Source organism: Castor canadensis, chromosome 17 (assembly GCF_047511655.1).
Source record: "Castor canadensis chromosome 17, mCasCan1.hap1v2, whole genome shotgun sequence".
Classification (NCBI taxonomy): Eukaryota; Metazoa; Chordata; class Mammalia; order Rodentia; family Castoridae; genus Castor; species Castor canadensis.
The window spans coordinates 69,525,401-69,539,357 of record NC_133402.1 but is presented as its reverse complement, the minus strand read 5'-3'; the positions used below and the strand labels follow the sequence as shown (position 1 = coordinate 69,539,357).

General features: G+C 46.2%; 1 protein-coding gene across 3 annotated transcripts in view; it reads left to right on the top strand.

The window, feature by feature from the left end:
* The window catches only part of Clrn1 (clarin 1), a 38,076-nt gene that overhangs the window by 6,067 nt on the left and 18,052 nt on the right, over positions 1-13,957 (top strand). Inside the window, exon 1 of one of the 3 annotated variants that reach the window (XM_074059368.1) lies at positions 7,499-7,847. The exons of the other annotated variants lie outside the window; for them this stretch is intronic. Within the exon in view, the coding sequence (XP_073915469.1) occupies positions 7,793-7,847 (55 nt within the window). The 5' untranslated portion in view covers positions 7,499-7,792. Of the gene's footprint in view, positions 1-7,498; positions 7,848-13,957 lie in introns of those variants that run through there. 3 annotated transcript variants of the gene reach the window in all.

The window sequence follows — 13,957 nt, the reverse complement described above, 5'->3', positions numbered from 1 at the left end:
GCTGGGGGCATGGCTCAAGCTATGGAGTTCCTGCCTAGCAAGTGTGAAGCCCTGAGTTCAAATCCCAGTACCACCCAACAAAAAAACGGAGGATCTAGGGAAGAATGGGTTGTTTTGGAGTTCTAGGGAGACCCATGAGTAGGTTTCTGAGAGCAGGAGAAGCCATAAATACCCAGTGACTGTGACTGTGTGTGGAAAAGTGCAAAGGAAGAGGGTAGAGAAGCAGAGGCTCACCTCCTCCCAGTTTTCCCCGGAGACTCCTCGTCATCCTCCCGGAAAAATTCCTCTCCCTGAATCTCACTTCCTAAACTGATAATGACAAGAAGTTGAAAAATGACAGTGTGTCCGAGAGAGAGTTTCACTGACCTTTTCCCCCAAAAGGTGAGAAATGGGCAGAAAGTGCTTTTGAGGAAAGCAGTCTCTGGTTCTCACCCCTTAGTCCAGGGAGAGGACCTTCACCTCTCCCTTTCCCTAATGGCTGTCCTCTGATGTCCTTATGTGTGCATGTGTCCTGCCGTCTGTGATGCTGAAATCTCAAAGAGCGTGTCCTCAGGTACCCACGTCAGGGTGTTTGGCCTTAGACTTGAATTTATCCATTGCTTAGTCATTCCACATTTCCGTGACCCTGACTTCTAAATTCCAATCTCTGACCTTTGGGAAGGTCCTTAATTAATAATGTAGGTTGAGCAGGTCACATGCCTCTGGTAATGTAACTATACAGCTTTCATGTCTCTCCAAGGCAGAGATGTCTGATCGCAGTCGATTTTAGCTGCCTGAAAATCACTGCACACTAAGGCTATCACTGTACTACAGCAATCAACAAAATGGCAGACTTTCCTGAAGTCACACTGACAGTTTCAAAACCCAGCCAGGGGCCAAAAGAAAAAGCAGGTAGAAGCATTTAGTTCACTTTAAAAACTGGTGTCTTATTTGGAGCCAATGATATAGAATCAGAGCATCAATTAAAATTTCCTTTTAAAAAGTGAAATAAAAACTCATTTTTCTCTCTGAAACATATTAGGGTTTAATAAAATTCTGGGCATATTTATAAACAAAACTCATATACTCGAAACGAGAATTTTGCCTCCTACCTAGTCATGCAGCTAACACCGGGCGGGTGTGGCATGGCACCCTTTTATTACAGGTGTGATAGAATCGACCAATAGCAAATTTTGTACCTGGCAGACCAATTTATGCAGGTCCATGTTTTGCTCCCTCTCCGCTCGTTGTCACAGTGCCAAAGCCATTCTTGGGAGTTATTGCCCCAACACAATCACACCCCTGTGGATTAGGGGCCGTTAAAGGGCTCTGTTATCAGAGACACATATGTGCAAGCAGCTGTCACCCCTGAGCCGCCAATGGGTGATTAAGACTCACTGATGGCTGGATCAGGTGGATACACTCAGCCCAGAGAAATCAGGTGGGGTGCTGAGCAATGTACTATAAATGGTCCTACTGTACCCTCAGTGTCCTCCCTTTAATGCTGGGGTCCTGGGTATCATTCTGCCTGACCACAGAGCCATCAGAAGCCAGTTGAATCCCTGGATGTGAGATGAGGGAGATGTTAAGGGAGGTGACACTGAGCTTAGGTCAGGTGCCTTTTCCTGGATTTTCTAATGACTGGCTGCAGCTGGGTGGAGGGAATGTCAGCTCAGAGCATTTCTGTGAAAAAGAAACAAGTCTTTCCTCTTCTTCTCCTTCAAGAAAATGAACAGGGAGCAGCAGCGCTAATTTTAAAAGTGTACCTTTTATGTGAGTAGGATGGGTTGAGAATCTGCCTTTGTGGCGGTCATCAGGGAAGAGGCCATAGAGTCATCAGTGGCCCAGTGCATCACAGATGGTGTTATCTGCATTTCACATCTGGCCAGATGAAGACGCGTAGGGCTGATGAGTGGTCTGTGACCCTGGCGTGGTTTAGGACCACCTGGGGAGTCTTAAAACTACTGATGCCAAGGTTTCATTCTTACCAATCAAACCTGGGTCTGGGGGTGGGGAGGCTGGACGTGAAAATGGCTTAAACCCCTGCCCCCCAGGTGATCCTAACACATAGCCACAGCTGAGAGTTTTTGAAGTGGTAAGGACAGGTGGCATGAAGGTCAGGACAGGTGAAACCAAGAAGTGGAGGCCCTCACCTAGGGTAAGGGAAGCCAGCAGGAGGAGGGCGAGGGTGAGAAGCAGTATTTAGCACTGTTTCCTCTGGTCAAACTCAGACTAGGATCCTGAGCTTCCATCTTTTAGCTGTACAGACTGTGAAGGATCTGATTGAATCTGCAGAGAGAAACTTGGCATACTTGACCTGACCCAGTGGTCTCCCCTATGCAGGTCTGCCCACCAGTACCAGGCTGCTTCAGAAGGCTGGGCTGAAGGAGTCAGTTCTGCTCTTGATCAGGGCCTCCGGCTGCCCAGCCTGGCCTGTCATGGGGGACTTGGGAGAAGATCAGCCCTGTTCTCTGATCACCTTATCAGAAGCACAGCTACCCTTTCAACCTCCATCTGCTTGTCTCCTACGGAAAGGCTCTGCTCCCTTTACAGGTGTGTCCTCAGTCTAAAGATCGTTTTAGACAAGCCATGATAGAGAAGGTTCAAGTCATTGCACAAAGGAAATAGAAACCAGAATGAGAGTGGTAAAGAGACAGTGAGGAAACCGTGTGACAGGCATCACAGAACCCATCAACAACCAATCCAAAGTTCCAGTATTACTTACAGCAATAGTCACCCAACTGATCAGGAGAAAAGTAAGTAGGTCTAACTTGCAAGTTAGAAAATTCACCTGAACTCTTTCCACGACATCCGGGAACTCCTGTGGAGGGGAGGGAGGTCTTGGGTCCCCGTGCACAGGTACACACTCTGACCACCTGTGGGCCGCTGGCCTTCCTGAGCCCCAATGGTTGATACTGACACTGGGGACTGTGACGTCCTCAGTAGCTGAGTTCTCACCTTCCCCACTGTACCCCACCCTGCTCTTCTCAGAAGGATACCTCTTGCTGCTCACATCAGGCTGAAAAATATTTAGGCAATTTGTTCAAATTGACAAAGAGCTTCCAAAAGATGATCTTATTGCTGTTTCTCATAAGCTTTGTGACATTTCTGTTTTAAACGTACACGTGCGTGGGGTTCAATGCACGCATACATATTGATCACCCAAGCATTTATCATTTCTTTGTGGTAGAACATTCACTATCCTCTCTTCCAGATATTCTGAAATCTGTAATACGCTTTTGCTAACTCTGGTCACCCTCCCGTGCAATGGAACTCCAGCACTTCTTCCTCCAACTGTGACTTTGCCCTTTGACCCGTCTCCTCCCCCAGGCTCCCCGGCCTCTGGATGCTGCTATTCTACTGTTTCTATGAGATGAACCATGTCACCGACCACACTTGCAGATGAGGGAACTGAGATAGACAGAGACCCGTGTGCACAGTGAGAGACAAAACCAGATTAAATCCAACCTTTCCTGACTCCAAAAGCGACACTCTGTGTGGCCACATTGCCCCTCCGTGAATGCCTGGTCATTTGCTTCCCTCCCACCACAACCCCATTTTTTTTGTAGTGACAGTGTGAATTTTATTGGGAAAGGAGTACCCTTCAATGGCCTGAGGGCAGATCGTCTCTAGAGCAAGAATAGAACCAGCAAGCCCACTTTTTGCTCTGGTTAGTGCCAGTATATATAGATTTAGATTAAATTGACTAAGTCCTGTTTTAAGACTCACAGGACAATTGATGTGACTGTTAGACTAGAGTTTCAGGATCAAATATAAAGAATCCAGTGGATAGAAATACAATACATTCTAAGACAACTGAAATGAAAGACATACATCTGGGATATCAAATGAAACATGGCTTAAAGGCAAACAGTAAAGGGACACTTCAGCAGTTAGGGAAAACAAACCCTTTCTGTCTTACTCTGATTTGGTCTTACTGAGAGCAGTGTGACTTCACGTAAGACACAAGCTAGAGTGTATGTGTCCTCAACTCCCCACAAAAGATTCCTGAGGACCTTCCATGTGCCCTGGTATCTGCTGGACCCCGGGGATGTGGACAGAATTAGGAAGGAGGCATGCTCCACAGCTCAGAACCGCACAGGGGAATCAGTCAGAACAGGCTAGGTTGTGTTTTAATAACAAGTAAGTCCAAACTCCACAGGTTTAAATAAAAAAGATGTGTGTCTTGATCACTACATATTTTTGAGAGAGTAGCTTTCGGTGCAATCGGGTTACTGTCACCATGTGGAATGTTGACAGCTGTGAATAGAAAGAATTGTGGAGGCCACATCGGTGATTAAATTCTCTGACCCAGAACTCATCTGTGCCACTGGCATTTGTATTTTATTGGCCAGGGCGTGTCACTCAGCCCACCTATCTGCAGAGGGGCCATGAGGTGAAACCCTACCGTGGGAATAAGGAAGGAACCCTGCTACCTATGACTGGGAAGCACTAATTACTATCCCGATTGCTACTGTTCAGAAGCTCCTAGAAGGAGAGCTACTCTCTACGAGGATGAGGCAGAGGGAGTCAAGAAAGTTCTCAAGGATGAGCTGGGGTTCACTGGATGATGCTGAAGAAGTTTTCCAAGCGAAGAATGGAAGGAGCAAAGGTGGGAGGAGCTAGCGGAAGCCAGTGTTAGGAGGTTGTGTGAGGCTGTGAGGAGGAAGACAAGGTGGAGAGGAAGGTGGTAAGCAGGATGGGACAGACCTTGTTTGCTCAATTTGAGTGTGTAGACAATATGAAGCCATTTAAGGAAGTTAAAGTATGTGACAGCCCGAAACAGGTGGGAAGAGCAAAGACAGGTGGGAGAAGGGGATGAGGGAGAACAATGGAGGGGTGAGTCTAACCAGCAACATTGTAAGTGTATACAGAAATGCACAATGAAAGCCCCTGTGCAAGTAATACATGGTACTAAAAATGTTGAGAGAGAGAGATAGAGGGAGGGAGAGGCAGGGGAGAGACTAAGAGGTGGAAGACCAGTCAGGAGACGCCTACAATTTCTGGGGGTCCAAACCAAAGCATTGGACAGAGGAACAAAAGGAAGGGAAATATTTCCAAAATACTCAGAAGCCAAAACTAGGGGTAAACTCCACATTTCCAGTGGATTGATAGCTGCCAAAGTCAGAGATAGGAAACACGGAAGGAAGAGTTAGAGTTCAGAGGAAGATGAACTTGGAGGTTCCACCTGTGGAACATGAACAAGAGCTGGGTGTCGGTGATGTGAAGTTGGAGCTTGACAGAGCTGGGATGGAGGTGGAGATGTGGCCCCTGGCAGGTGGGAGTCAGCAGCTGCAGCCATCACTGAGGATGGGGTTTCTCAGGGAAGGACGGAGTGAGAAGGTGGACACCAGTGTGTTCGGGGGCCGCGGAGGACGTGCAGAGGAGATGGAGGTGAGGGTCTCTGAGGTGCAGGCTGAGGGAAGAGAGGCCTTCCCCATGGAATGAAGGTTGACAGTCCCAAACGCCACAGAGATGTCAAGAGGAGTTGGTGAAAATAGTCCTAGAAGGTTGCAACCAAAAAGACATGGGGACATTGTCCAAAGTAGACTTGATGTGGGGGAAAGGAGATCCTGACAGCAGCTGAAAAGGCAATGGGATGTGAGGACTCAGAAAGAAGAGCAGGGGTGTTAGGGGAAGACTGAGGCAAGGAGACACCAGAGGATGGCTGGAGCCAGGCTCGGGTGCTTGTGTCTACGCATGTGTGTGTGCATGTGTATGCGTGTGTGTGCATGTGTGCTTGTTTCTGTGCACATGTGTTTGCATGTGTGTGCCTTATGTGTGCTGTGTGTGTGTGTGTGGACAGTGGGAAGATCTTGATTGTGACTCTTTACCAAGAAACAGAGCAGGAGGAAGGGAAAGATGGAAGATGAGGGAGGTGGGTCATGGATTTCCAAGACCCCAGAGGAGGCAGGGGATGGGTCTGAGAGGGGAGGCTGTGCCTTGAACAGGAGAAAACATTTCTTTCACTAAGAATAAAGAAATGTTGGGCACAGCCATGGAGAGAGCACAGATGTTGTGGCCAACGGGGGCCTGAGAAGGTGAGGGACTTTGTGAAATGGGGGCATCTCCCAGCCCTTTGTGGCCCCGGGCACATAAGACTATGAGAAATGGAGGAGGGGTGTGATGGTGCCCGAGAGTCGGGATGGTGGTGGCCTTGTACTCGGGAAGCTGAGGCAGGAGGATTTTGAATTCAAGGCCAACCTGAGCTCCACAGCAAGACCCTGTCTCAGAGAGAGAGAGAGAGAGAGAGAGAGAGAGAGAGAGAGAGGGATGCAAATAATTTTTAAGAACCTATCTCAGGAAAAAACAAAACAAAAACAAAACACAAAAAGGGCTGGTGGAGTGGCTCAAGTCCACCTGCCTAGTAGAACACCTGCCTAGTAAGAGTGAGGGCCTGAGTGCCGCCCTCCAAAAATTCACAGGGAACAGAAGCAGAGTTTTATTCATGTTCCAAGGGAGGAAAGGAGCCGATACTAAAAGATGAATGCGGCGAGGGCTGGGGTTTGTAAGCATTTGAAATGTAGAAGGAATCACTGTGGTTTGGTTCAGCTGGCTGCTCCAGGAAGAGGCTGGGCAGTGTGTCAATGTTTTACCAGGTGGTGGCTGTTAGCTTGCACAACCTTTTTGATGACATCCTGTGCTCAGAATATGTTGTCAACAAAATGCAAGTGGGGTTCCACTTGAGTTCAGAAAACATTTCTGTAAAACAGCCTTCCTGCCAGTCAAGATGGAGTCCTTTACAAAATGGAGTAGTTTAAGCTAGTTTACAAAATGGAGTGGGAGAGGCGAATTTGAGTTGGGGTAAGAAACTCCCACTGCGCCTACCCTGCCAGCCCCTCTATCTCTGCAGCCCCGGGCCTGCTGACGGGGCGCCCTGTCCCTTCTGCTCTGTTCCTTTCCTCCTCACCAATGTGCACCAATTCCTTTCAATCTGACCCAGGGAGTTCACGGGGCCACATGGCCCCCTGCAGTGCTTCTACTGAAGCCACAGAACAAGATCTGGCACCATGGGTGTGAGACAAGAGAACAGGGGCTTCCACCAAGACCCCAGATTCCATGCCTCAAACCCACCTAGACAGAACTCATTCACCCAGCAGGAGTGGCCATCCTCCTAGGGGTGAAAATTGGTTCATACTTGTTAAAAAGTGTCTGTATGGGAAGGGTGATTAGGAAAAATGTCTCAGAAGATCCCTGGAGTGGCAGGAGATGAGAAAAAAATGGCAGACACTGGCCTGCCTTGTGCAGGGCTGTTCTAGGGTTAGGAACACAGCATTAAGACCAACACACCTGCCTCCCATCAACAAGTGAGTAAAAGTACACAGTTTCCAGACAGTCATAACTAGGGAGGCGGAGTGACCATGCAGGAGGTACACTTTAACTGTGAAGGTTAAAGAAGACCTCCCCAGGAAACTGTCATTGAAGTAAAGACTTGAAGAGGTGAGGGAGCAAGCCACAGGACATGCAGGAGGTTCTCCAGGCAGAGGGAATGGTAAGTACAAAGGCCGTGTGGTCAGAATGTGCCTGGCATGGGGAATGTAGCACAGAGGTCAGCAGTGAAGCAGTGAACCAGGAGATGGACACTAAAAGAAGTCAGAGCCTGGCCAGGGACCCAGCCAGGTAAAGTTCAGTTTGGGACACTTGGACATGGTTGGTTGATGTCCCAGTCAGGATGCTGACTAGGTGACAGGAGGGCATGCAGGTGTGGAGTTCACGGGGCCACATGGCCCCCTGCAGTGCTTCTACTGAAGCCACAGAACAAGATCTGGCACCACGGGTGTAAGAACAGGCACAAGAACAGAGCCATCCCCACATGACCCAGGAGATGAGGACGAACAGACGAGTGGGTCCAGAGAGGCACTACAGAGGTAGGAGCAAATCCCAGAGAGTGGGGTGTCTGGAAGCCAGAGAGGGACGGAGGGTCAAACCAGGTGAGGGGAGGATAAAGAGTTGACCAATGGGTATGGCTGCTGAAGCTCCCAGGTGTTTTGAGGTGGAGAGAGGGCTAGACAGACAGTATAGGCAACTGCATGGGATTGCGGGGATGGGGGGGTCTGCTGTGAGAGAACAGAGAAGGGGCAAGGCCAGAGGGAAACTCACACCCTCTGTGCAACTGGCCTTCAGAAGGACTCAGCACAGTGAGCACCTACTATGTGCTAGGTACTCTGCAGAGTGAGCATCTACTGTGTGCTAGGTACTCCATGCACTGATGGCGGTGTGTCCTCCCAACTGTCAGGAAAGATGTACTCGTCTGGTTGTTTGGAGAAGAAAGCCAAGGCTTCAGGAGATGACAGAAAAGAAGTTGGAATGTGAACCCTGTCTGTCTAGCTGCATAGGCCCGGCCCTTTCCCAGGCTGCCTCGCTGGCGTTGTCATTTAGAGAGGGAAGTGGGGCCCATTGCCTGCTCAAGGTCACACAATGAGCCAGAACCTGGGGTGTGGGCCCTAACCACACTGCTCCTTGTCTTTTGCCAAGGCTCCCAACTCCATGCCAAAGGTCACCTTTGCTGAGGCTCCCTCACACCAAAGACCCCCACTCCTTCCAGGCCTTCCTCCTACTCTTCTCTGTTCAGGTCAGGTTTATTAAGGTAAAATATTTTACAGGAAAATTCACCCTTTAAAAAATCCATACATTTTGACTAATATATACAAGTATGGATTGACGACCACAATCAAGATACGGAACACTCCATCGCTCCCAGAAGTCCTTGTGCCCTGGGTCACCAGTGGTGTTTTTTGTCCTTATCAGTTTGCTTTTTCCAGACCATCTTGTTATGGAGACATACAGTACACAGTCTCTGGTGTCCACCTTTGTAGGTTAGCACATGCATTTCAGGTCTCTCCGTGTTACTATGGGGAGTAGTAGCTCGTTTCTCTTTGCTGATGGTAGCATTTGCTTGTATGGCTGTACCACACTTGTTTATTCAGTCACCTGATGATGGATATCAAATGGTTTTTAGTTTTTGGCAAATATGAATAAAGCCCTATAAATTGTTGGTATCTAGATTTGTTGTGGACACATTTTGCAGTTCTCTTGGGTAAATTCCTAAGAAAGATATTACTGAATCATAAGTCTGTATTCAGCTTTCTAAGTTCTGGAACAACTAGATATCCATATGCAAAAAGAAAAATAGTGACCTTGACCCCAAATTGTACCACACACAAAAATAAGTGAAAATAGATCACAGATTTAAGTGTAAACCTAGAATTAAAAACTTCAAGAAGAAAAACACAGCACAACATATCTGTGACCTTGTACTAGTGAAAGTCTTAGATTTGACATCTAAAGCATGATACATAAAAGAAAAACTGATAAATTGGACTTCATAAAAATAAGAACTGCTCTTCAAAAGACGCTGATAAGAGAATGAAAAGTCATTTCGCTGACTTGGAGAAAATATTTGTGAATTTCTTATCTGATAAAGGGCTTGCATCCAGAATGCATAAAGACTTCCCCAAACTCGATAATAAACAGTGTAATAAAAATCACAGAAAAGATATGAACAGACACACCACCCCAAATGCTATATATATGATGCAAATAAACTCATGGAAAGTTGCTCAACCTCACTAGCGACTGGGAAAATGCACATTAAAACTTCAGTGAGATGGTAAATGCCTCCAGTTTTAAAAGCCACCATGTCCTGACAAAAATGCAGACAGCTAGTGGGAAATAGAACTGGTTCCACCATTTTGGAAAGTTGTACTTTCAGGATCTGGGGATAGAGATGGGGTGGGGGAAGTTTTTGAAATGGTCAAATTGTTCCATCCATTCATCCTTCCATCCATCCATCCATCCATCCATCATTTATGTGGTGATGGTTATATAACTGAATGTATTTGTGAAAACCTGCAGAACTAAAAATAATGTTTTTGCTTGTTAATTTTACATTAGTTCCTAAAAACGAGGGTTGAGGGGGAGAGTAAAAGCAACCACAGCTGTATCTCTCTGTGACTTTAGGTGAGTTACGTAACTTCTCTGTGCCTCAGTTTTTCTAAATCTGTACATGGAAGATAAAATAATATCTTCTTCCTATTGTTGTAAGAATCCAGTGTGCTAGTGTGTGTAATTACATAGCATTGGCTGTTATTACTCGTATGTAGCTCTTTGAAGACGTTTGGTGATGATTCAGAGAAGGAAGGCCATTTGGGGGCAGGGTTTAAGGAGACCTAAATGCATTGACTCAGAGCAGAGGACATCTTTGGTAGTGAGAGAATGAAAGGGGAGTGACACTGCGCCCACAGACAGTGCTGTGCTACGAGGGTGCCATAGGCTGCCTGCTTTAATAAATAGCTCCATTTCAGTTCTCAGCAGCCAGAGGTCAGAGCGACTTGCTGAATTAATGACAGCTCCTCCATAGACCAAAATGTTCAAAATCTTTCTGTGTGTGGTCATAAAAAACCTACAAGAACAGGAAGACCACACAAATCCACCTCTAGATGCACAGTGACCAATGTCATTAGAAGGACACCTCCTGGTTTTTATCTGAGTGGTTTGTTCTCAGCTTCAGCAAGGACAAGTCATATTAGTGTTGGTCAGAAAAGTAATAGTTTGTACCTGAGTTGTGGATGATCATTACAGACTCAGGGATTTTGTTATTAAAAAAGAAGAAGAAATCTGGTAAAATGTAAGTGTAACATGCAGGAATTAGGGCCCACTGGGTGACTTTCTCACAAGAGTGGAGATTTTAAAAGCCTTCCTAAGTGTTAAAATGCTCCACATGACAATGATTTTTGCTTCTGGCTTTTCATTCTAGGAGGCTAATCAGCGCAACTTCTCTCTGCATTTGTCTCAATTCAGTCAGAGCCCTCACTCTTCAGAGAGGATTGACCCAGCTCCCCTGGCAGGGGCGGTGAGGCTACTATCTCTCTGGCAGGTGGAAGCAAGGTTTTAATAGCTGCTGGTACAAACCAAATTGATAGCTGGCCAGCTGCGAGGACCAGGTGTGAGAGCAGCAGGCCAGGTTGGCTGACTTGTCTCAGAGGGTAGGACACTGTAGCAAAGGACCAGCTATGACTGGGAGGGGTAATAATGCTGGGTCCCAGGAAGAGGGGTTAGAGAGGACCATTACGGACCCAGAAAACATCCACATTGATACCACCTCACCTCTCCAAACAAAGCTGCAGAGTTTTCTGCATCCATCATCCACCATCCCTCCATCCATCCCTATATCCATCCATCCATCCATCCATCCACCCATCCATCATCCACATTCACCATCCATCCATCCATTTATCCCTCCACTCCATCCATCCATCCATCCATAAATCCCTATATCCATTCATCCATCCATCCACTCACCCCTCCATCCATCCATCATCCCTCCACCCATCCATCATCCACATTCACCATCCATCCATCCATTCATCCCTCCATTCCATCCCTCCATCCATCCATCCATCCATAATCCATCCATCCATCCATCCATCCATAATCCATCCATCCATCCATCCATCTACTCATCATCCATCCATCCATCCATCCATCTATCCATTTCATTTCTAACAGATAAGGACTGTAAAAAACACAAGCATAGTGGGGAGTGGGGGGGGAGAGGAAGGGGGGAAGGGGAGGAAAAGATGGCAGGGGGAGGAGGGGAGAGACGACCCAGACATTGTATGCTCATATGAATAAAAGAAATTTTTTAAACAGGAAAAAAAAAAAAGAAGTCATTCCAAAGTTAGAAAAAAAACCCCACAAACATAATACCATTAACAAAACCATTAAAATCCGTAATAATTATGAAATATTACCTAGGGCTGTGATATAGCACAGTGGTAGAGTGTTTGCCTCGCATGTGCAAAGTCCTGGGTTTGATCCTGTGCACCAAAAAAGAAGAGACAAAAACAACATCATCTAATACCAGTATTTTCCCTAGTCATCTCAAAATTGTGTCTCTATATATGGTTTGTTCAAGTCGCAAACCATAGCCACAAACAATATCCCCACATCGTGTTTGGTTAATATGTCTCTTGAGTTTCTTTTTATCTGTAACAGTCATGGGAATTTTTTTATGTCTTCATTTATCCTTGTAATTATTTAAAATATTTATGGATTAATTGAGTGGATAATCCTTACAGTAAGATACAGTGTTTTTTTCCCAAATAGTACAAAAAAGGCACATAGCAAAAATATTTTCTAAATGGAAAATATTTCTTGTAGCACCAGAATTTATTTTTCTACAGCTTTGTGCCACATCAAAATATTGAGAAGCTGACCAAAAATAACTCATTCTCAATTCTTGGTATGGGTCAGAAACCATTTTTAAAAATTGTAACAAAAAGCCAGGTGCCAGTGGCTCCAAGCTCGTACCCCTAGCTACTTGGGAAAATGAGATCAGGATGATGGTTCGATCTCTCTCCTTAGAAGCAATGCTGCCAGGTCTGTGTACAGACTTCTAGAAATAGTCCCTGGCTCGACACACGTGCCAGTTCGCTAGGCTGCTGACACACGGTGTGTGAGGGTGAGGATACAAGTTCGAATCCTTATTCTGCCCCATACTGAATATAAGCTAAGTGCCCAGCTTCTACGCCTTGGTTTGTAACCCTATATTGTAGGGTTGTTGAGAGAATGACTCAGGTAAGAAAAAAAGTGCTAAAATAATTGATACTGCAGACATCCCTGTTCGGCCTTCCTGCAGGTGGCAGAAGGATGCACATTCCTGTTTACCGATGTGTTTTGTCTTTCTTCCCACCATCGTGTGTTGACAGTGCCACATCTGTTTTTACAGGTGTGTCCATTCTTTGTAATCGTGGATGCTCCAGTTGCTAGATACGAAAGTTATTTCCAATGCTGTATTATCACAGAAAATTCGTAAGGAGTATCCTTCTAATATTTATTGATAGATTCATGTGCAAAAATACCCAAAGGATACCTGCAGCAACTGAGAGAGGGCAAGTGCATTTTGGTGCTTTATGGAGACTCCCAGCTGCCTGAGGAGGCAGTGCCAGTTCCCAAGAGAGGTGCACGGGGACTAACACGGAGTATTGCTAAATGCTTTGATCTTTGTAAACATGGTTTGTGGCTGGGCGCCAGTGGCTCTTGCCTGTAATCCTAGCTACTCAGGAGGCAGAGATCAGGAGGATCGCGGTTTGAAGCCAGCCTGGGTAAATAGTTTGTGAGATCCTATCTTGAAAAAACCCATCACAAAAAATTGGGCTAGTGGAGTGGCTCAAGGTGAAAGCCCTGAGTTCAAGCCCTGGTACCATAAGAAACGAAACAAAACATGGTTTGTGGAAAGTGATATCTTGCAGCTTTCATGTGCATTTCCTTATTATGAGAAGATAAATGACACATAGCCCACTAAGCCTCAGTGGTCACTTGACTAGTGATCCAGAGGGGGACTGAGGAAGAAAGCTCTGCCTCTCAGGGGGAGGTGACAGGTGCATGAGGAGGGAAGGCATCCATCTTTGGGAAAAAGGGGTCACATTTGTTTGTTGACTTGATGATCGTCTGACAGTCTTTCTTATTAGGGACCTTGTCTATCTGGTTTTATGGCTCGATTTTCAGCACTTGGTAGATGTTTGGGGAGCAAAGGACTGAATTCTTCTTCCCCAGATTCTCCCAGGTTTTCTGGGGGCAAGCTCACCAGTTAAGAGAAGTCTGACATTTGTCAACTATTTCGTTTCTTCTGCAGACAAGAAACACTTGCCCTGAACACAAAGCCTGGAAATAGTTTGGCATGTTTTCTAAATGGGAAATCTTTCTTGGAGTGCTAGAATTTATTTTTTCGACAGCTTTGTGCCACATCAAAATATTGGGAAGTTGACCAAAATAACCCATTTTTAAATCTTGGTATGGGCCAGAAACCATTTTTTAAAATTGTAATAAAGAGCCAGGTGCCAGTGGCTCCATGCTTGTACCCCTGGCTACTTGGGAAACTGAGATGAGGCCAGCCCTGGCAAAAACTTGAGACTCCATCTCAACCAATATCTGGGAGCAGTGGTGGATGCCTGTCATGCCAAGCTACAAGGGAGTC